This window comes from Muntiacus reevesi, chromosome 2, assembly GCF_963930625.1.
Source record: "Muntiacus reevesi chromosome 2, mMunRee1.1, whole genome shotgun sequence".
Lineage (NCBI taxonomy): Eukaryota > Metazoa > Chordata > Mammalia > Artiodactyla > Cervidae > Muntiacus > Muntiacus reevesi.
The window spans coordinates 137,583,405-137,606,761 of record NC_089250.1 but is presented as its reverse complement, the minus strand read 5'-3'; the positions used below and the strand labels follow the sequence as shown (position 1 = coordinate 137,606,761).

General features: G+C 35.1%; 1 protein-coding gene across 5 annotated transcripts in view; it reads left to right on the top strand.

The window, feature by feature from the left end:
- LOC136159995 (protein FRA10AC1) overlaps positions 1-23,357 on the top strand; it is a 34,678-nt gene that overhangs the window by 8,463 nt on the left and 2,858 nt on the right. For 4 of the 5 annotated variants that reach the window (XM_065922941.1, XM_065922940.1, XM_065922938.1 and 1 more), the window contains 6 exons: positions 102-186; positions 5,274-5,319; positions 7,251-7,364; positions 8,981-9,023; positions 11,255-11,373; positions 16,198-16,236. In XM_065922941.1, the coding sequence (XP_065779013.1) occupies positions 102-186; positions 5,274-5,319; positions 7,251-7,364; positions 8,981-9,023; positions 11,255-11,373; positions 16,198-16,236 (446 nt within the window). The remainder of the gene's footprint in view (positions 1-101; positions 187-5,273; positions 5,320-7,250; positions 7,365-8,980; positions 9,024-11,254; positions 11,374-16,197; positions 16,237-23,357) is intronic. The other variant, XM_065922942.1, reaches the window with a different exon arrangement.

Sequence of the window (23,357 nt, the reverse complement as noted above, 5' to 3'; positions counted from 1 at the left end):
TTAATGTTTTTATCATATGCCTTTTTTGACATTGCTTCCAAGTAGTGAACAGTGGTTGAATTTCTAAATATATAAGATTTATATTTTTTTAATGAATCTAGGGAGAAGAGACTTGCAAAGAAATACTATGATAAATTATTCAAGGAATACTGCATAGCAGATCTCAGCAGATACAAAGAAAATAAGGTATGCCTTCCACGTATTTATAGGTTTTTGTTCATATACAGTATTATTTTTTAATATACTGTTATGCCCCATATTATTATTTTAAGATGCTAATTCAAGTCTAGGTGGTTCTGCGTCTGTGAAATATCAGTTGGACCGTTTAACCTGTATACCTATGGAATTTACAAAGGGCCTCTAAGTCAAGGGTGCCTCTGTGTGAGCTGAAACATGAAAAGTCTAAAATTAAACACAAGTGGCTACTGGATCTTGTTTTATCCTGCCTCTAATCCAGAGCCCTTAGTGATTATAATGAATGATTTGACAGTGCAGAGTATTGTCTTGTTTCACAAATGATGTTTGAAATTGGTAGGCTTTATTTTTCAAACTGATCACCATTTATAAAGCAGCAGAAACACATATTCTTTTATATTAACATGTCTTTGTCTATTTAGTAAAACTAGCTCTCATCATTGTCAGTAATGACAAATTGCCCTTCCTGCTTTATATTTTATTTTAGTTAATATTAAAGTAGTTTTTTTAAAATTGAAGTACATTTGATGTACAATACTGTATTTCTGATATATAGCAAATTGACTTGGTTATATATATATATTTTAATTCTTTTGTGTGATAGGTTATTATAATATACTGAATATAGTTCCCTGTGCTATACAATAAATCTTTATTTTATATATGATGGTGTGTATCTATAATTTTATGCCACTAATCTATCCCTTCCCCACATTCCCTTTTGTTAACCATAAATTTGTTCTTCTATATGAGTCTGTTTCTGTATTGTAAATAAATTCATGTGTACTATTTTTTAGATTTCACATGAAAATGATATATTTGTCTATTTTACTTAGTATGATAATATCTAGGTTATTAGTTGGATAATATCCATCTCTGTTGCTACAAATGACATTCCTTCATTCTTTTAATGGCTGACTAGTATTCCATTCTGTGTGTGTATGTGTATGTGTACACACCACATCTTTTTTTATCCATTCAGTTGTTGACACTTAGGTTGCTTCTGTGTCTTAGCTGTTATAAATAGTGCTGCTATGAACATTGGGGTGCATGTATTTTTTTGAATTAGAGTTTTTGTTTTTTCTGGATAATGCCCAAGAGTGAGATTGCTGGATCATGTAGTAGCTCAATTTTTAGATTTTTACGGAACTTCTGTATTTTTTCCATATTTTTTCCAATTGGCATTCCCGCCGACAGTGTAGGAGAGTTTCCCTTTCTCCACAGCCTCTCCAGCATTTATAATTTGTATATTTTTTGATGATAGCCTTCCTGACTGATGTGAAGTGATACCTAATTGTAGTTTTGATTTGCATTTCTCTGATAATTAGTGATGTTGATTCATGTGCCTGCTGGCCATCTGTATATCTTTGGAGAAGTGTCTCTTTAGGTCTTCTGCCAATTTTTTGATTGGGTTTTTTAGTTTTTGTTACTGAGCTATATGAGCTGTTTGTATGTTTTGGAAATTAAGCTCTTGTTGGGCTCATCGTTGCAAATATTTTCTCCCATTCCATAGATTTTCTTTTCATTTTGATTATGGATTCCTTTACTTTGTAAAATTTTTAAGTTTAATTAGGTCTCATTTGTTTATTTTTGTTTTTCTTTTTCCTTGTAAGACTAACCTAAGAAAAATTTGTTACAATTTATTTCAAAGAATGTTTTGCCTATGCTCTCTTCTAGGAATTTTTTTGGTATATCATCTGTATTTAAGTCTTTAAGCCATTTTGAATTTGGTTTTTGTGGGTGGTATGAAGGACTGTTCTACCCTCATTGATTTACATGCAGCTATCCAGTTTTTCCAATACTTTTTGCTAAAGAGACTGTCTTTTCTCCATTGTTTATTCTTGCCTCCTTTGTCAAAGATTAATTGACCACAGGTGTGTAGGTTTGTTTTCTCAGGATTACTTTGGCAATTCTGAGTCTTTTGTGATTCCATATAAGTTTTAGGATTATTTGTTGTAGTTCTGTGAAAAATGTGGGTAATTTGATAGGCATTGCATTAATCTGTATGTTGCTTTGGGTAGTATGGCCATTTTATCTATATTAATTCTTCCAATCCAAAAGTGGGGGATATTTTTCCATTTATATTGAATCATCTTCTATTTTTTTTTGTTAATGTATAGTTCTCAGCATATAAATCTGTTCACTTTCTTGATTGTTTATTCATAGTTTGTTTTTGGATGTGATTTTTTTTTTTTTTTAATTTTTTATTTTTCAGTGGGTTTTGTCATACATTGATATGAATCAGCCATAGAGTTACACGTATTCCCCATCCCGGTCCCCCATCCCACCTCCCTCTCCACCCAATTCCTCTGGGTCTTCCCAGCCCACCAGGCCCGAGCACTTGACTCATGCATCCCACCTGGGCTGGTGGTCTGTTTCACCATAGATAACATACATGCTGTTCTTTCGAAACATCCCACCCTCATCTTTTTAAGTGAAATTGTTTTTTACTTTTTGTTTCTGTTATTTCATTATTCGTATGAAGAAATACAGCAGAGTTATGTATGTTAATCTTGTATCCTGCTGCCTTGTTGAATTCATTTATCAGTTTTAATAGTTTTTGTATAGTCTAGGGTTTTCTGTATAGAGTATCATGTTATCTGCACAGAATGACAATTTTACCTCTTCCCTTCTGATTTGGATACGTTTTATTTCTTTTCCTTGTCTGATTGCTGTGACTAGGAGTTCCAGTTCTGTGTTCAGTAGAAGTGATGAGTGTGTACATCCTTGTTGTGTTCCAGCTTTAGCAAGAAAGCTTTCAGCTTTTCGCCATTTAGTATTATATTGGCTGTGGGTTTGTCACAAATGACTTTTATTATGTTGATGTATCTTCCCACTATACCCACTTTGGTGAGTTTTTATCATGAATTGATGTTAAACTGTATCAGATACTTTTTTTGCATCTGTTGAGATGATCATGTGGTTTTTGTCTTTTTTGTTGATGTATCAGCTTGATCAATTCACATAGGTTGAACTGTCCTTGTGACCCTGAAATGAATCTAACTTGATTATGGTGCGTGATCCTTTTTATGTGTAGTTGGATTCAGTTTGCTAATACTTTGTTGAGGAATTTTGTGCATATATATATATATATATATATATATATATATATATATATATATATGTTCATAAAAGATACTGTCCTGTAATTTTTCTTTTTTGTTAGTGTCTTTGTCTGGTTTTGGTGTCAGGGTGACGGTGGCTTCATAGGATGGCTTTGGGAGCATTCCCGCCTCTTCAGTCTTTTGGAAGAGTTTGAGAAGGATAAGGATTGGTGTAAGTTCTTCTCTATATGTTTGGTGAAATTCCCCAAAGAAGCCATCCAGTCCTGGACTTTCGTTTGCAAAGAGTTTTTTAAATTACAGATTATATTTCACTTGTAGTGATTGGCCTATTTCTTCTTGATTCAGTTTTTGCAGTCTATTTCTAGAAACTTGTCCATTTCTTCTAGGTAGTCCATTTTATTTGTATGTAGTTGTTCATTATATCTTACTTGATTTTTCTTTATTTCTATGGTATCAGTTATTATTTCTCCTTTTTCATTTCTTATTTTATTTATCTGGGTTCTCTGTCTTCTTCTTGGTGAGCCTGGCCAGAGGTTTGTCAATATTGTTTATCCTTTCAAAAACCAGGTCTTGGTTTTCCTGATTTTTCTGCTGTTTTTTAATCTCTATTTTATTTCCTCTCTGATCTTTATTATTTCCTTCCTTCTGCTGACTTTAGGAAGAAAATAATTTTTTAAAAATTGAGATTTTTCTTGTTTTTTGAGGAAAGTCTATATCACTGTGAACTTCCCTCTAAGAATTGCCTTTATTGCATCCCATAGATTTTGTATGGTTATATTTTCATTGTTGTTAATCTCGATATTTTTTTTATTTCCTCTTTAATTTCGTTGTTGATCCATTGGTTTTTAGTAGCATGTTGTTTAGTCTCCATGTAATCATTTTTAAAAATTACACTGCAGGCGTTTTTTAATTTATTCATTTTCATCTTGATTCTGATGAGTCTTTTGTTGCTACACACAGGCTTTCTCTAGTTGTGCACAGGCTTCTCATTCCAGTGGCTTTTCTGGTTGGAGTGCGTGGGCTTCTTAATTGCAGTGACCTGTCTTGTTGCACAGCATGGGCTCTAGGGTACATGGGCTTCAGGAGTTGGGCATGAGCTCAGCAGTTACAGCTCATGGGCTTTGGTACACAGGCTCAGAAGTTGTGATGCACAGGCCTAAGTTGCCCTGTGGCATGTGGAATCTTCCCAGACTAGGGATCAAGCCCATGTCCCCTCTGCTGGAATGTGAATTCTTAACCTCTGGACCACCAGGGAAGTCCATGCATGTAGTCATGGCAGAACCATGCTCTTTTATGTGCACACCCCCAGTTTTGGCCTGGGTCACACTCCAGGCCCTACAGGCTTCTCCAAACAGCCAAATCGAGTCCAAATGGTAGAAAGAAAGAAAGAAAAGAAAATGAAGTCACTCGGTCATGTCCAACTCTTTGTGACCCTATGGACTGTAGCCTGCCAGGCTTCTCCATCCATGGGATTTTCCAGGCAAGAATACTGGAGTGGACTACCATTTCCTTCCCCTTGGGATCTTCCTGACCCAGGGATCAAACTTAGGTCTCCCGCATTGTGTGCCGACTCTTTACCCTCTGAGCTACAAGGGAATCCCAAGTGGTAGAACTAAGACAGAAACCCAAACAATCTGACTCTAAAGACTGTACTCTCTTGTATTTTAGTATACTGTTCCTTTATTGTACTATAATTCTTTTTTTCCTATCAGTGTTACAGAACAGTATCTAATTTTTATTCATTTACATACCTTGTGCCTAGCACCTATAACTTTCAATGGGAAGTTTAAAAGTAAAGAAGATTGTTTCTTAACAGGTTGATAATTATTCAGATGTATTTTTAAGTACCTGGAATCCTTTAAGGAAAGAAAAAACTATTGTGATGGGAATTAGGTTTACTTTTTAGATTAGTAAGTAAACTATTGTCAGTTGGCTCCACATTAAGATTTACATGTGGTTTAAATAATGTTTAAGTTTACTCTGGCATACATGTATTTTTTTTTTCCTCATCAGTTTGGATTTAGGTGGCGAATAGAAAAAGAAGTAATTTCAGGAAAAGGTAATTTTCTTTTAATTTCAGTTTTTAATAGGATACAGTTACTTTGTTACTGAATCGAAGTCATTAGGTAAGGTTATTCCTAATGTGATTGTCTGCAAAATAGAAAGTAAAAGTAGAGAAGGTGTATTAAAGATGTATTGCTGACAAAGGTCAAAATATAATCCTTTAGTGGTTTTTACCTTTAGAATTTTTGCTTTTAGGATATTAAGTTGCAGATAAGTAGAAAATGTTTAAAAGTTAAAAGCTTCATAGCAAGGAAACTGTCAATAGATGAACATCTTTATTAATTTTTGGAGTGATGACTTGGTATTACTGTATTCTAGTCAAATCTATATTTCGCAAGTAGAAATTAAATATTACTTTGACCCTTATAGAATTTTTAGGCTAGTTTATTTTGAGGAGTCACTGAATTTGAGTCTAAATATTTAGTCTTAGAACGAAAGAACAAACATTTTGTAGACAATCAGTAACATTTTCTATGCATTGTAATCTATTCATGAAATTTTTCTGAAAATGTGGTATCTCTATACTGTCGCATGTTATAAAATTAAGTCTTTATTGGGCATTGCATTTTAACTGTTAATGCTTCTGAAAACTATATAGGAACATTGATTAAGAAAATACGCTAGTAACTTTAAAATCTCTTAAACTGAAAATAAGTTTCATTTTTAAATGATAAACATTTATGCCATCAGTGTGGTTTATATACATTTTCCATAAATTATAATCATCCTGAAAGGTACTCTAGAGGAGAAGGAAAAAGAATAATTTTAAAGCTATTTTTTAACTTTTCTTAGCATTACATTTTAGTTTGTGCTTTTACCTAATTGAAGTGTCTATCACAATTTTAAATTTTTGTAGTTTTATTGAGTGGAATTTTTAAGTGATGGTAAGTAATGCTGCCTTTTAAAAAAAAATTGATGGACATTCTCTAAATTCATATAATTGAAAAAAGTTAATTGAGAATGGTAAAGAAAGCCATTTGCTGTGATTCATGAAGTTATAATCCTGTGTTTTAATGATAGACTAGTTGCTCAACGTGTACAGATTTAATGAAGTATTCATTTGGAATGAGTAAAACAATGCCAGTTTAGAAAAGTTATCAGCCTTTGAACTGATAATTTTAAAAATTCATTTTGTTAATCTCTTTTTATGAAAAGTTCAGACTTGTTCCTATTGGTACAATTTATTAAGATATAAGTGCTTTTTTTTCAGGTTGTACAAATAAGTTTGATCTTGTCTTTTTCTGTTAAAGTCAATAATTATTGAGTAGTTTTTTTTTTTTTTTTCCTCTTGGATCATCAGTATTAGTCCTTTTTTACAGATCTTTTAATATACAGTGAGTATGATAATGTTGATTTTAGTGTCACGTGATTCTAAAGTTTAGAACATCGAGTTTGATTACTTACTCTACTTAATCTCAAAATGCTATAGCACTTTAAAATGTGCTTTAAATGTCATTTTATGCTGGTGCTTAAAGTACCATATGTTAATACCTTAAAGTATCAATTTTAATAATATTGAAAAAGGTTGACCCAGGTACAGTGCATGTACTTTGGAAAATACATTTTTTCTTTTAAGGTATTAGTGAGTACACTTTTTTAGTGCTTCCATTTTCCAAAGTGTAAGATTCCTTCACTCGGAATCATTAAGACTCTGTATTTAAATATAAACAGTCAGCTTGATAGTAAACTATTTATCAAGTAAGAATTCGGAAGTGATTTTTTTTTTTAAAACAGTGCATTTAGCAACTTGATTTAATTGTTGAACATACCATAATTATTGTGGTCAGTTTTCTGATGCTGACTTTATAAACTAAGAATTTATGTTGTCTATGTTACGTATGTTGAGTGAATTTCAGAGATTATGCCTGATTGTAAATAAATATTGTCACCAACCACCATAGCTAATATTCCTTCCTTTATTTGCAGGCCAGTTTTGCTGTGGAAATAAATGTTGTGATGAAAAAGAAGGCTTAAAGAGTTGGGAAGTTAATTTTGGTTATACTGAGCATGGTGAAAAAAGAAATGCACTTGTTAAATTAAGTGAGTTGACTTTAGATGGGTTGTGATTGATTTCTTCAAAGTTTAGTAATTTAGTTTGAAAATATATAAGCAATTTAAGATTCAATTTAAAATGCTTAAGGTATCTTCTTGGAAACTCTTTTTTCCTCAGAGCTTGCTAAAGTTGCAAAGAACTTTTGAGCCTGAAACTTTTTTCTCAGCATTTTTGTGACATTTAGATGAAATAGTTCTAATGCCAAATGTAAACCAGTAATTTGTAAAGTGAAGACCTCTGTTAATTTGAGAATATCAGTGTAGACTGAGATGCCAAGTGGGAGTCAGAGTGATATCAGATATCAATATCTGTCTTAAATGCTTAAGATTATAACCCAGGATACAGCATTTTCTCTTAATATGCATATTTTAGAATCTGTTGCTCATCCTTTTTTTTTTTCCTGAGCTAGTCTTCTGTGTCAGCGTCTTCTCTGCATCATGTTAACAACTTTCTCTGGTTCCTAAATAAATGTGCTATAAGAGTGTTCTGCTCCCTCCAGGTAGAGATCAAGGTTTTCCCCATATGCTACTTCAGTTCAGTTCAGTCACTCAGTCGTGTCCGACTCTTTGTGACCCCATGGACTGCAGCACGCCAGGCAGGCCTCCCTCCCTGTCCATCACCAACTTCCAGAGTTTACCCAAACTCATGCCCATTGAGTTGGTGGTGCCATCCAACCATCTCATCATCTGTCGTTCCCTTCTCCTCCCACCTTCAATCTTTCCCAGCATCAGGGTCTTTTCAAATGAGTCAGTTCTCCTCATCAGGTGGCCAAAGTATTGGAATTCAACTTCAACATCAGTCCTTCCAATGAATGTTCAGGACTGATTTCCTTTAGGATGGACTGGTTGGATATCCTTGCAGTCCAAGGGACTCTCAAGAGTCTTCTCCAACACCACAGTTCAAAAGCATCAATTCTACGGTGCTCAGCTTTCTTTATAGTCCAGCTTTCACATCCATACATGACTACTGGAAAAACCATAGCCTTGACTAGACAGACTTTTGTTGGCAAAGTAACGTCTCTGCTTTTTATATATGCTGTCTAGGTTGGTCATAACTTTCCTTCCAAGGAGTATCTTTTAATTTCATATGCTACTTAGTACACTCCAATGAAGACTGGTTTCCGAGTTCCTCCTATAAGTGCTTATGAGGAAGAATCACCTAGTATGAATTGAGATTAAAGTAAAAAAGAAACAACAATTGTGGAACTTTTTCAAAAGCTCTTTTCCATTTGAAAACTCTTAGAGTACTTCAGAGGAGATGACTATACCCACACTACTGTTACTGGATGTCTTTGATTTGAGATACACATTAATGCTGCCTATGAGTGAAACAGTTTGCTTTTAGAATAAATTGACAGCATAGTTTTCTAAAGCAGTGGCAGAATATTTTCAATTTCTCAAGCACCCTAATACAGTTTTTATTTTATATATATATTTTTTGAGGTGGAAGAGAATCAGATTGTTTTCTTCAGTTTATTTTTTTCCGGTTACAATGAAAGAATGTAAAGAAACATGATAGTTTATGATATTAAAAGTAAAGTAGCAGTGCAGTGATAAAAAATTTAGCAGTCCAGTGGTGTTACTTTTCTTTCCTTTTTTTTTAGGATTATGCCAAGAATGTTCCTTTAAATTAAATTTTCATCACAGGTAATATCTTAAAATGTGGTTGTTAATTTTAGTAGTCTTGGATGTAGTCTTTCCCTGCACTAGCTGTCTAAAGTAAACTTGAGTGGTTGATGTTCATTACTTGAGTGTATACACAATCCAGCATTGCCATATGACCACATAAACCAGGGAACTGAATGTTCATCATACCTAACTCTAGCTCAGCAGTGTTAAATGTGAAGGCCTATGCAGAGTAGCAGGCAGATGCTAGAACTTTTGTTTTGAAATCAGTGTTCAGATACTGAAATATTCTTAGAAACTATATTGTAAATCAGGTCTTTATAATGTGATTCCTACATCTCCTTTAAACAGTGTTTTAGAGTTTATCATTCTTAAAAAGGATTATACCTTTATAATCATTTCAGTTTTTAAAGTCAGGCTCCTACTGAATGAGCTAGACTATCTGCCATATTGAGTAGGGGAGGAGGATCAGTGCTCTGCAACGTGCAGCATATATAGATCATGGGCTTTGAAATCACACCCCTGTATATTCCTCTCAGCTGCTCCACTTACTAGTCATATCCTTGGGCAAACTACTTAACCTTTATAAGACTCAAATTTATTATCTCTAAAAATGAGGATACTAAGCTTATTGTGGAGATTAAATGAAAATGCATATAAAATGCTTGACACAGTGTCTGGCATATGGTAAACAGAGCCTAATGAAATCCCAGGCATTGAAGATGCTCAAGCAAAATCTGTATGACCTGGCATGATTGTGGTGGTTGGGTTTCATGTTCTGAATAATGCTTGAAAGTCTTAACATAAGATTCTGCAACTTTATAAAATGTATATATATTTATAATCAGCTGTGTTGTGAATGACCCTTATCTAGTATTTAGCTATTAAAAATAATTAAAATTTTTTTAATTCTTAAAATTAGCAGTGTTTTTCAGATTACATGATTTCTCTTCTCCATCAATGATTCTGAAAGATACCAAAGATGTACTTTTGACCTTGAGTTTCAAACTTTATTTCAAAATTGAATTATTCTTATAAGAGACAAAAAGTTATTAGTCTTAAACAGTATTGTAGTATTTGGTATAAGTATCTTAATTTGAAAGTTTTGATAAACAGCTTTCTTGAAAGTAATCCTCTCTGTTGTCTCTTCATCCTTTTTCCCAGTCTCAGTTTCAGCCTTATCACCTTTTCCTATTTCATGTTTCTTTTCTTTGTTGTTCAGTCTCTCAGTCATGTCCGATTCTTTGTGACCCCGTGGACTGCAGATGCCAGGCTTCCCTGTCATTCACCATCTCCCAGTGTTTGCTCAAACTCACATCCTTTGAGTCGGTGATGCCATCCAACTGCCTTATCCTCTGCAATTAAAATCAATCACTTGACAACTATGGTACTGACAGCCTTATAAACCTGGCCTAAAAAAAATAAGGGGTTTCCAAGGTGGTTCAGTGGTCAAGAACCCACCTGCCAGTGCAGGAGACACAGGGTTGATCCCTGGGTCTGGAAGATCCTCTGGAGTGAGAAATGGCAACCCACTCCGGTATTCTTGCCTGGGAAATCTCATGGACCAAGGAGCCTGGCAGGCTACAGCCCATGAAGTCACAAAAGAGTGGGGCACTACTTAGTGAACAACCACAAAAAAAGGTAAAGCTGTAGCAGTGAAAAGATAAGTGGTATCAAGTAGACGTGTGAGTTAACAATAAGCCCTTCCATTCTCATTCCATTATACCTCTATTTTATTCTCCTTTATTATTAAGAGAATGATTTTCTATTTACTGGTTTAGAGCTGTACAGTGGCTTCTTTTGTTCTATGTGTTTTTTCAAAGTGTAGATAGATAATGAATTATGTGGAGGGAAATGAGATTTGTTTTTGTAATTTTTTAGAATGGCTAAATGATAGGGTCACAGAGTCAGACACCACTGGGTGACTGAACAACAACAAAATGATAGAATCTAAAAGAAATGAGTAAAACAATGATTACATTAACTAAGGTTTTATATAAAACTTATAAAAAATAATTTTGTCTCCAAGTGCTAATTACCTTATTTTTGTCTCAGACGTCGTAATCTTATAGAAGTGGCTAAAGTAATATACTAACCTGCAATATTTACACTCATTTAAGCATTTTTTGTTATGTAAATTACATTTTAAATGAATACTTCAACTAATTTAACTTTTTTTGCCGATTGATTTTTATTTTTTGTAAAGCTTAGTTGAAAAAGTTATTTTAAATTTTATATTGTTCAACATAAAGGAGAAAAGAAGTCAAGTCAAAAAAAAGAAAGGATAAAGCCAAAAAAGATTCTGAAGAGTCAACACATAAAAAATCCAGATTATCTTCTGTAAAAGAGACCTCTAAGAAAAAGGATAAAGGTAACTGGGAATTAAGATATAATATTTACTCATATTTCTGAACATAAAGGATAGTCTGCCATATGTCTCAAATTAAGAGTTTAATTAGTAAATGCATTTATAATTCTGTTTTATAGTATTTGAAAGGAAAGGAGAATTTAGAGACAAATTTATAGTAACTTATAGAAGTTTCAAGAACAAGGTCAGTTTTGATTCATTTTTGCAAATGGTGTAATATTGTAACAGCACTATGATTTCTGGATTTGTTAGTTATAGACATGTTACATTAAGCAAGTCACTGAATTTCTTGAGTTTTACTTTCCCTGTACACCTACATAGTAATGATGTGACTCCCTGGTTTCTGTACTGCTGGTGCTTATGGGGGAGAGTCAAATAAGAACGTGAAAGGCACTTTAAACTCTGTACATCAGTACATAATCTATAAGTCAGTGTAAAATTATAGCATTGTGATTTCAATGATCATGGTCTGTTTGATTTTCTCCCTAGCTAATGGGCTTCTTGAAATGATAGAGATTGATATGTATGTGTCCTCAGAACGTAACATGGTATTGTGCACATACAGTTAGTAAGTAATTGTTAAATTCAAATCCAAGTCAACTGCTTACTTGTTCCTCAGCAGTCCTTAAGCTGTGCCTTAGTTTAGACAGTGGTCATGATAATTGTACCTTAGCTCAGATAATGTATGTAAGCCATTTGCATAGTACTTGGTACATAGTTTTAATGAAGGTTGCTGTGGGTTGTTTTTTTCAGTCTGTAATAGAGTCAAATTAACTGTAACTTAGAGTGAATTGGACTAAATTAGGTAGGTAATGGTAGATTGAATTAGATTCTGGCTAGTGTTAACATAATACTTGAACAGGAGAGGGCTCCCTTGCTCCAGCTATGATCATTAGACATGTTATATTATATACATTTTTTTCCTTCCAGCATGTCATGATACATTCAAACACACAGTATTGCCAAGTTTTAGACTTGGTAAAATTGATAGATAATGAGAAGAAAAATACTGGTATTCTACTGTTTATTGAGAAATGGTATTGAAACAGAATGTCTTTTTTGTCTATAAATCATGTTCTAAACTTGAAAATAAATTTTAATTAATAAATGTGAGAATCTCATTTGAGATTTAAAAGTTTTTTATTTATCCTCATGTGCCAGTTAAATATTTAATGTATTATATTTGAAGATTTTGTAACATTCACTGTTATATATTTATGTCATAATATGACATCATGTTAGTCATTGCATATTCCAAATTAAAGAATTAATCCCTACAATGTAAAGTTTATTCAGTACCTCCAAAATAGGTAATTAGGTAGCTGGATACTCATGACTAAGGATGAGGTTGCATCCCTCAAGTTATATATTCATGTGATCTTCCTTAGATGTTTTTCCTTTAGTGTTCTGTATTTCAGTAGCTGATACGTCTGTCAACCTAAAAGCTAACATCAGAAGTCTGGAAATTATCCTTGTGTGTGTCAGTTGCTCAGTTGTGTCCAACTATTTGCGACCCCACGGACTCTAGCCTGCCAGACTCCTCTTTCCATGTTTATGTAAATCCCATCAGTTTTACCCCAAGTTATGTATTTCTCAAGTTTTCTCTGCTCTCGTTCAAACTAACCATGTGTTCTCATCTAAGCTACTACTATATTATCCTTACTGTTTCCACCACTGTCTTGTCATTCCACCTCCCTTCTCTTAATCCATTCTCCATCTAGAGTGATCTCCTGTTGTTCTTAATATGTAACCACCATCTGGACAAAGCCCAAAGGGTCTAAATGATCCAGCATACAAGGCTTGTTTCTCACTACTCTTCATGTTACTTTCACACTCTACCCACATAGCCTTTCAATTTCTAGAAAATGCCAAACTTCTGTACATTTAAGGACTGCATAGATGCTGCTTCCTCTCTCTAAAACCTCCAGGCCCATCCTAACTCATGCTTCAATTCTAAGCTTAAAAGTCACTTCCTCAGGGATCCTTCTCTGACCACGAATCTAAATTAGGACTCCCATTTATAATGCTGTCACAACTCTAGAACTTTTCCCTCATTACACGTATGACAATTATATAAAAGCACAAAGAGAGTAGGAATTCTGTCTGCTGCGTTCATTGCTCTGTCCCCAGCACCCCACTAGCACATGTTAAGCATAAATAATAAAGAATAAGAAAATTTCAGAGACAGAAAACCCAAGCAAAGTGGAATTGAGACATCTTTCTTATTTACTCTTTATTTGGAGCATCTTTGATAGAGAGTATCGGATATAGTTCTTTCTTTTTCAGCTTTGGTATGAAGCAGAAAATGACAACATTTTATCAGACTTTAGGAGGACCATATAAACCTCTTTAATATCTTTTTATTGATATTTGTGATTGATCATCTGTAACTAGGTTCATCTTGATGTGATACTTTCCTGCCAGGCCACCTTAATGTGTCCCAAACTTGAATAGTAATTAATAAATGCTTAATATCTCAGCTGCCTTTGGACTGCTGACATTCCTCAAAGCAACCTACTTTCCTGACTTTTCTTCTTATCTTTTTGATCTCTCCCCAGCTGTTTTAGACTATAGTTTCTCCTCAGTCTTACCCTTAGGTGTTGGAATTGCTCAGGGCTCTTACAGACCTTTTTTCTCTCTGTTCTCCCTGTGTGATCCTGACAACTCCCATCACTCAGGTTACCATTATACAGAATGTTAAATAGGTAGATGGGTAGATAATTGGATGGCTAGATAGCTGAACCAACAGATAGAGAAAATATAAAAAAGATCAATAACTGGACTTTGAGGACCAGTCTCCTTTGGCAGGTATGAACACAAAGGGATATTTAGGTAAACTGTCTTGGCAGAAAGTTCAAGATCTTGTTCCTCCACCTCCATCCTGCCCCCAAGATCAGCCCCTTGAGTAGGCCTTGTCTGATTCCTTTCACTCTACTTTTCCAGGCAAGGCTAGTTCCCTGTTAGCACATTCTGATAGCACCCTGCACTCTCCTTTAGAAATACATACCACTCTTGGAATAATTTATTTTCTGTTAAGGAAAGGACTGTGTGACTTGTTTAATTCTTTATCCCCAGTTCGTAAGCACAGTGCTTGCTCCCCACAGTAAGTATTCAGTAAATGTTAGGTGAGTGAGTCAGTGAAGTCAGCCAATTTCTTTGTTGCAAGGAACATCAGAAATGAGCCCTGGAAATCATGATTGAAAAGATATTCTATGGTTTAGCCTTTCAAAATATGGTCCTCTGCATTATCATCTCTTGGGAGCTTGTCAGAAATGTATAACCTCAGACCCTTGCAGATCTCCTGAATGACAGTTGACTTCAGGTTCCCAGGATGACTCATATGCACAATAAAGTCTGATATGCTCTGCTCTTTATCATGTACTTGTTCTGCCTTAGCTTTAACACCTCCAGAGAAAAAGAACCCATTATCCAAAATATTCCTTTACATTTCAGATAGTTGTAATGCTAGCAGGTTTTTCTTAATATTTAATCCAAACCTACAACTTCCTTTTGGTTCCAACTGTGTGCCTTTTTTAAGATTAAATAGACACTTGGAAGCAGGTATCATGTTCCTTACATGACAAAGAGGAGCATGTTTCTTTTGCTACAGGAGGGCTAACCATGTTTTTATTTGCTCTCTGATGGCTGGGAAATAAGTAGTAGTAAAGAAACAATAACATGAAGCACTTGGCGGCAGTCCAGGTCTTGCTTTTCTTTGGAATCTTTATCCTGTGCCTCTCACACCCTCTTGTCTGGCCTTAAGGGATCATTTGTGTGACAACTTGGACTAATTATGAGATCTACCCAGAGAGCTGGGCTTCCCTGAAAGCTCAGTTGATAAAGAATCCACCTGCAATTCAGGAGACCCCAGTTCAATTCCTCGGTCAGGAAGATCTGCTGGAGAAGGGATGGGCTACCCACTCCAGTATTCTTGGGCTTCCCTTGTGGATCAGCTGGTAGAGAATTCACCCTCAATGCAGGAGACCTGGGTTCGATCCCTGGGATGGGAAGATCCCCTGGAGAAGGGAAAGACTACCCCCTCCAATATTCTGGCCTGGAGAATTCCATGGACTGTGTAGGCCATGGGGTTGCAAAGAATCAGACACGGCTGAATGACTTTCACTTTCATCCAGAGAGGTTGGAGGAATTGGTACTCCATCTGTTGTGTTCTTTTCTGACTTAGCAGGCTTCAGAAATATTTCCCCTGAGGTCTTCCAGCAGGACACTGTATATATAATAATTTTTTTTAAACTAATACGTCTTCAGTACTTTTCTGTTTCTCTCACTGGGTAACCATTGTGGAACTCAAATGTTTTATGACATAATTTTTTCTGTGATTTTCAGTTACTGTGAATTCTTACCTGCATATGATCTTCAAAAAAGTATTATGAAAAACGATTTCTTTGTAAACTGCTCTTGAATGTTGAAAATCTGTAGATAAAATGTTGGTTATATTGTAGGTAATCTATGAGCTTTTTTCCCCGATAGCAGCATGAGATGTTTTTTATAGGTGTTTATTATTTTTTAAGTTTTGTGCTAGGTATTCCAGCCTGTACAAGAGCATAAAATATCCCTGCCTAAAAGGACCTAACATTTTAATTAGGGAGCTAACTCAAAGGAACAGGGAAGATTAGAAGACTTTGAAGTGCTTTCCTGAAAGACTATAAAGTAAAGTTTACTAGACTATAAAGTTGACTAGAAAGTAAACTAGACTACTCAGAAGAATTCTGGTTATAGCTATGGCTGTTATACCACTGCAAAGTGATTCTTGACGAAACAGTGCTGGTTTTTTTTGTTTTAATCACATGCATTTTTTGTTTTCCCCAGCACATTCATCCTCAGTGAAATCAGAAAGTTCTGTCAACAGTAAGTATCAGGTTTTTATTTAATAAAAATATATAGATTCAAGTTATTTGCAATTTGTGTTTCCCATAAACTGTGACTTGTCCTGTAATTTTTTTTCTACTGTGTGAGAAAAATCATAGGAAAAAAAAAAAGTGTATTTCTTCCCCAAATTAAAGCATTTAAAAGTTTCTGATTTCAAGTATAGAAGAGCAAAATTTTTTTTTTTCAGTAAGTAGAGTGGATACACATTTTGATTTCACATTATAGAGTGTGAAGGAAGAGAACCAAAGGGATAAGATTGGGATAGAAAAAGAATTGGGGAGATGGATTCACATTTAAGAAATTGTTGCTTATATTGTACAAGAATGAGTGATCTGTCATTTGGTGATTTTGATTAATCAAATTAAATATCTCTGTTTTGTGCATAGAAAGCAGAATGTTAGCAACTGGTTATTATTGGTCAACTTTTTAATAAGTCCTACAGTTTTCACCAGATTGAATTTCATTGAATATTTGCTACAAATCTTATTATTGTTTTTTTTCCCTGCAGCATTCCAAAAAGTATTCACAATGGTTTACAATAAAATAATATTTTTTTAAAGGTGAAATCAAAATAATGGAAAAATAAGGGAGCGTAGGAAAGTAAAGCTAGAGGTAAATTTAATACAGAGAAATGTTTACCAAAAAGTCTTGCATAATTGCAAAGGTAGATCACAAATTTGTCACTGTTCTTCCTAACAACCAAACCAAAGAAAGGACAGTAGAATGATTAATTGTACCCATACAATATTAAAGAGAACTCACAGGGTGTTCAGCTTTTTCCAGGCAGTTTTGAGAGCAGAATCTCCTGTGGGTTCATAAAAGGGGGGCATCCATTTGTGATATAACAAACAGTAATCTTGCATCTCAACAGTAATAGAATCTCAAATTTCTTTAAGACCTGGCTTAGGGTCTAAAAGTAAAATGTACTTTAATAGAATATTTAATTTATTTGATAGTATCTAGATGTATAGAAATTCAGAGATTTGAGACTTCTCAGCTTACTTGTAAATTTTTAAACTTAAGAAGTTTTTTTTTCTGATTTTCAAGGAATATGTCTATGTGGCAAACTCAGGAAGTAATTACTCTAAATCCCACCTTTCAAATTAAGTATTAGCATTTTAGTATATAATTCTTAATGGAAATTTTTAAGTGTTCAGTAATCAGAAATTTTTTTTAAATAAAAATTTTAAGATATTCATTGTTTAAAAATTTACTGAAGAGGGAGATATCAGTGGAGGCATTGCTCTAGTTTAGGAATACAACATATTCTTTATAAATTAGTTTCCTCACACCATTTTGTTTTCAACATTTTTGAAGTGTCATAAAGCAATGATACTTCCCTTCTTCTCATGTCAATCCTAACTTATCAGTAGCTGCTGCTTCTAAATTAGGTTAAGTTTCCTGACAATGTATAGAACATAGCCAGGCATGTTAAGCTATTTGAGGATGGAGTAGTAAGTATATATATTTTTAGAAAGCATAACAAGTTAAAATGGGAAAATTTATAGTTTTTGCCTATTTCCAACTATGCATTGCAGTTAGAGGTGTGAAGTCCAATTTAATGTAGAAAAAAAGATTGTCCTTTTCCAATTCCAGTTTTTCATTATTAAAATAATCTTTGGGGGAAAGGTCTTTACTTGCCATTTATATTCATTCTTTCATTTTGTCTTTAATTCCTTCTCCCTCCCACTGTCCTTCCTCCCCCCGCCCCCCCACCGCCACCCCGCCGCCCAGCTCTCTCAATCCTCCCTCACTTCCTAGGAATAGCCTTAAGTCTGTTAACTCTCCTCAGGTCAGACTTCTGTTGTAGGGAGGGGAGAATACTGTAGTCAGTCTGAACAATATCAGCATTATCTTGGTTCTTGAAGTAGTACCATTTCAAGTAGGAGACAGGTACATTGTTAGGGTTTGTCCAACCCAGAATCTTCTCAGGTTGTCAGTGACCTGTCTTAGGTGGTCTTGTCAATTTTAGAACTCAAATTTTGCTGTTTCTGTATTTCATTTCCATTTGGGTAATATTCAGTTACCCTTTTACCCCCTTGTAACATATTGATTGTTAAAACCAAGTCTAAAAAGAAAAGCCCAGTTTCTGTGGGGAAAAAGAATTTTAACTTGCTTTTGTTAATTGTTTTAGTCACAAGTGGTTTAGTTGTGTACCACATTTAATTTTAGTAATGGACACATAATATCCCATTTTGTAGATAAAAGCAAGACCCAGAGAATTTACATAAGTTGCCTGAGGTCAGGTAGCTGATTAATGGCAGAGCTATGATTAAACACAGGTTTATAACACCAAAGTGTTTGTCCTTTTAGCTATATCATCAGTAACTTTCATCAGTGAAGTAAGTCCACTCTTTATGCCCCAGTTTTGACACCTATATTATACAAATTCACATTAAAAGATTTTGTCTGTGTCTCAGTTCTGTCTGTAAAGTGGATGTAAAGAGGCTTGACGTCACTGGATTATTATCAGAGTCAAGTGAAATAATAGACATGTAAAGCATGTTCTAATATGAAGTAAGTCTTTGATAACTTGTAGTTATTGTTATATCAGAGAAAAAGAAAATACTGGACATTAGATTTTGTGTTTGTTTTCTGCAATAGGTTGGATCAAAAGTCTGTGAAAAGTCTAATCTGTCTATTGTTTTCATAGTTAGAGACTTGCCACTTCTTCAGTAGGCTAAGTTATTTAGGTATCATATAATATCCAGAAAAACCAAGATGATAGACCTGCTTTTATTATTCAAAGCGTGTAGGGAAAATTATATGCAGTTTACATTACATTCTAAAAGGAACATTGAAAACTTAAAGCAGGTCAAGAATAGAACAACCAGTGTTGCCAGAACTTGAAATGTTTTTATAGGAAGAAGGTTGAAGGAGCCTTAGATGTTTAGCTTAGAAAAAAGTGAAGAGGAAAGGGATAAGGAGGTAGACATAGAAATTGTAGATATTTGCAAGACTGTTACTATGTAGGAGACTTATTTTTGGTGGCTGCTTGGCAGAACTAGAGTCTGGATAAAAATAGCCCATGGACAGATTTTTGCCTTAATTTAAGGAAAAACTTGTCAATTAGAATTATCTGAAGAATGGAATGGAGGAATGGGCTGTATCAGGAAGCAGTGAGGTGTTTAAGTGTAGATTAAACAGCCACTTGTTACTGCAGTCATTACAGTAAGATGTTCATTCATTGGTTAAGAGGTGGACCTCCAAGCTCCCCTTCCAACACAGAATCAGTGACTTAAATTCTGATCGCCAGTTGCCAATAATTACTGTGTAGATTTGATGCTGACGCAAATGCAAGCATCTGTTTTATGTTGCCCAGTCTTCTAATTGTTATTTCCTTATCAGTATCATTCCCACCTCTGGCAGGTTGTAGCAGTTATCAAAGAAGTGAATTGTAGTTTCTGTCACCCTCAGGGAACTAGGTATTTTAGATTCATGTGTGTGTACATGCACACATGAATGCCATGTCCAACTCTTTGCAACCCCATGGGCTGTAGCCCTCAAGGTTCCTCTGTCCATGGAATTTTCCAGGCAAAAATACTGGAGTGGGTTGCCATTTCCTACTCCAGGGTATCTTCCTGACCCAGGGATCAAACCTGAGTCTCTTGCTTCTCCTGCACTGGCAGGAGGATTCTTTACCACTAGCGCAAACTAGCAGTTAGGTTATTATAGATTCGTATGCCTCCTGCATTGGCAGGCAGTTTCTTTACCACTAGCACCATCTGGGAAGCCCTCAGAGGGCTAAAAGGGACCGTCAGTCTTGTAGAATTTGATTCTCTAAGAATATTTGATCACTTTTCAGCATGTCCTCTATCAAAGAGAGTTATTTTATAATGTTATTCTAAACCGATTGTATTTTTTTAGTAAAACTGGATTGTCTGATAGCAGAAAACTGGTGTAGGAAAGCTTGCATATAAGTACTCTTAAGAGGAAATGAGAACAGCTGGTGGTAAGGCCTTTTGAAATTAGCTGTCCACTTTCAAAAGCCTGGTAGGTTTGTTCTCTGACATCATTAACAGGATAACACCATGGTGATAACCTAATTAGTTTTTCTGTGCTTTTGTTAGCTCAGTTTCAGTTTCAGTTCAGTTGCTCAGTCGTGTCCGACTATCTGTGACCCCATGAACCGCAGCACGCCAGGCCTCCCCGTCCATCACTACCTCCTGGAGTCCATCCAAACCCATGTCCATTGAGTTGGTGATGCCATCCAACCATCTTATCCTCTATTGTTCCCTTCTCCTCCTGCCCTCAGTCTTTCCCAGCATCAAGGTCTTTCCAAATGAGTCAGCTCTTCGCATCAGGTGGCCAACGTATTGGAGTTTCAGCTTCAACATCAGTTCTTCCAGTGAACACCCAGGAGTGATCTCCTTTAGGATGGACTGGTTGAATATCCTTGCAGTCCAAGGGACTCGCAAGAGTCTTCTCCAATGCCACAGTTCAGAAGCATCAAGTCTTCGGTGCTCAGCTTTCTTTATAGTCCAACTCTCACATCTGTACATGACCACTGGAAAAACCATAGCCTTGATTAGATGGACCTTTGTTGACCAAGTAATGTCTCTGCTTTTTAATATGCTGTCTAGGTTGGTCATAACTTTCCTTCCAAGGAGTAAGTGTCTTTTAATTTCATGGCTGCAATCACCATCCGCAGTGATTTTGGAGCCTAGAAAAATAAAGTCAGTCAGTGTTTCCACTGTTTCCCCATCTATTTGCCATGAAGTGATGGGACTGGATGCCATGATCTTCGTTTTCTGAATGTTGAGCTGTAAGCCAACTTTTTCCACTCTCTTTCACTTTCATCAAGAGGCTCTTTAGTTCTTCTTTACTTTCTGCCATAAGGCTGGTGTCATCTGCATATCTGAGGTTATTGATATTTCTCCTGCCAATCTTGATTCCAGCTTGTGCTTCCTCCAGCTCAGCATTTCTCATGATGTACTCTGCATATAAGTTAAATAAGCAGGGTGACAATAGACAGCCTCGACGTACTCCTTTTCCTATTTGGAACCAGTCTGTTGTTCCATGTCCAGTTCTAACTGTTGCTTCCTGACCTGCATACAGGTTTCTCAAGAGGCAGATCAGGTGGTCTGGTATTCCCATCTCTTTAAGAATTTTCCACAGTTTATTGTGATCCACACAGTCAAAGGCTTTGGCATTGTCAATAAAGCAGAAATAGATGTTTTTTTGGAACTCTCTTGCTTTTTCGATGATCCAGCGGATATTGGCAATTTGATCTCTGGTTCCTCTGCCTTTTCTAAAACCAGCTTGAACATCTGGAAGTTCATGGTTCACGTATTACTGAAGCCTGACTTGGAGAATTTTAAGCATCACTTTACTAGCGTGTGAGGTGACTGCAAATGTGAGGTAGTTTGAGCATTCTTTGGCATTGCCTTTCTTTGGGAATGGAATGAAAATTGACCTTTTCCAGTCCTGTGGCCACTGCTGAGTTTTCCAAATTTGCTGGCATATTGAGTGCAGCACTTTCACATAATCATCTTTTAGGATTTGAAATAGCTCAACTGGAATTCCATCATCTCCACTAGCTTTGTTCGTAGTGATGCTTCCTAAGGCCCACTTGACTTCACATTCCAGGATGTCTGGCTCTAGGTGAGTGATCACATTATCGTGATTATCTGGGTTGTGAAGATCTTTTTTGTTAGCTCAGTTAGTGAATTTTTGTAAAAATTAAAGAGCAGGAGACTTCTGTCTTTTTCAAATATTGTTTTGGGACATTGGCAGTTCCAGTGCTGGCTGTCATTGAGTTGGTGGTGCTAGTGTTAAAGAAACTGCCTGCCAATGCAAGAGACATATGAATCTATAATATCTAACTAATAGATTGCACTCATGGTAATGAATCCTCCTGCCAGTGCAGGAGAAGCAAAGAGACTAGGGTTCGATCCCTGGGTCGGGAAGATCTCCTGGAGTAGGAAATGACAAAGCTTACTCCCAAAGCTTTATAATTTTATCATCTTTGTGTGTAGATCGTTAGAAGTATGACCCCTCCCCCTACCCTTTTTTTTTTTTCCTGTTTTTGTTAGAATTTGTGCTAAAATCAGTTAGGACCAAAGTTCAGACACACATGTTGATTCAAGGATCAAAGTCTAACAGGTAAAAGGCTAGAATCACCATGGCAAATCAATGCTGCTTTATTTTTGTGTTGAGTTTAACTAAGGGACATTGTATATTGACAAGACAAATTGGTGTCAGTTCTTTTCCAAACTAATGGTCATTATTGGAGAGGAATTATTTACTAGCATAATTACTTCGTGGCATATAATTTTATTGTCTCATGATATGTGTTGCAGTATTTGATAATTTTTAGTTGATTAGTATAGGGTGGTTCATTTGAAACATCTGTTTTGTATTTAAAAAATACAAGTATCTTTATTGTTTTTACTGATCTTTAAAGGTAATACATGGTTATTGTTTAAAATAATAATAAAAAAATTTGGAAGTGCCTAGAGAGTAAAAATATCCCAGGTCCACATGTAATATAATCACTGTTAAGTTTGGTTATTTCTTACAAACTTATTATTTATATATATTATATTATATGTATAATATATATATGTATGTAGATAAATGTTTTAATACCTATTGTATTATACTATACATGCTTTCTATAACTTTTACAAATTTTGATATAACATACATATTGCTCTATCACAGATATGCTAATGGTTTTGTTTTTTCTTAAGGCTTTTTTTTTTGTTTTAAACAGCCGTATAGTATTTATTTAACCAAATCCATAATCCCTAATTGGTGGGGATTTAAGTTGTTGTCTTTTGTTGTTGCTGTTATACAATGAACATCTTCATATATACATAAATATATTTTTGAGGAGCTTGTTTATTCTAATAAATTTCTTAAAGCAGCATTGCCAGTCGGGTTTAAAGTGATCTATATTTCCAGATTTTCCTTAAGGAAAGGATATTTACTCCTAACAGTGTATGAGAACATCTGTTTCTTCATTGAATTGGACTTCTAGTTAATGTAATCAGCATTAATTTTTTTTAAATCTGACATTTTTTTTTTCATAATTTTACTAGCTAGTCCTGTATACTACTAGTTCAGTTCTTGAGGTCTTGATCCTAATGTAAATA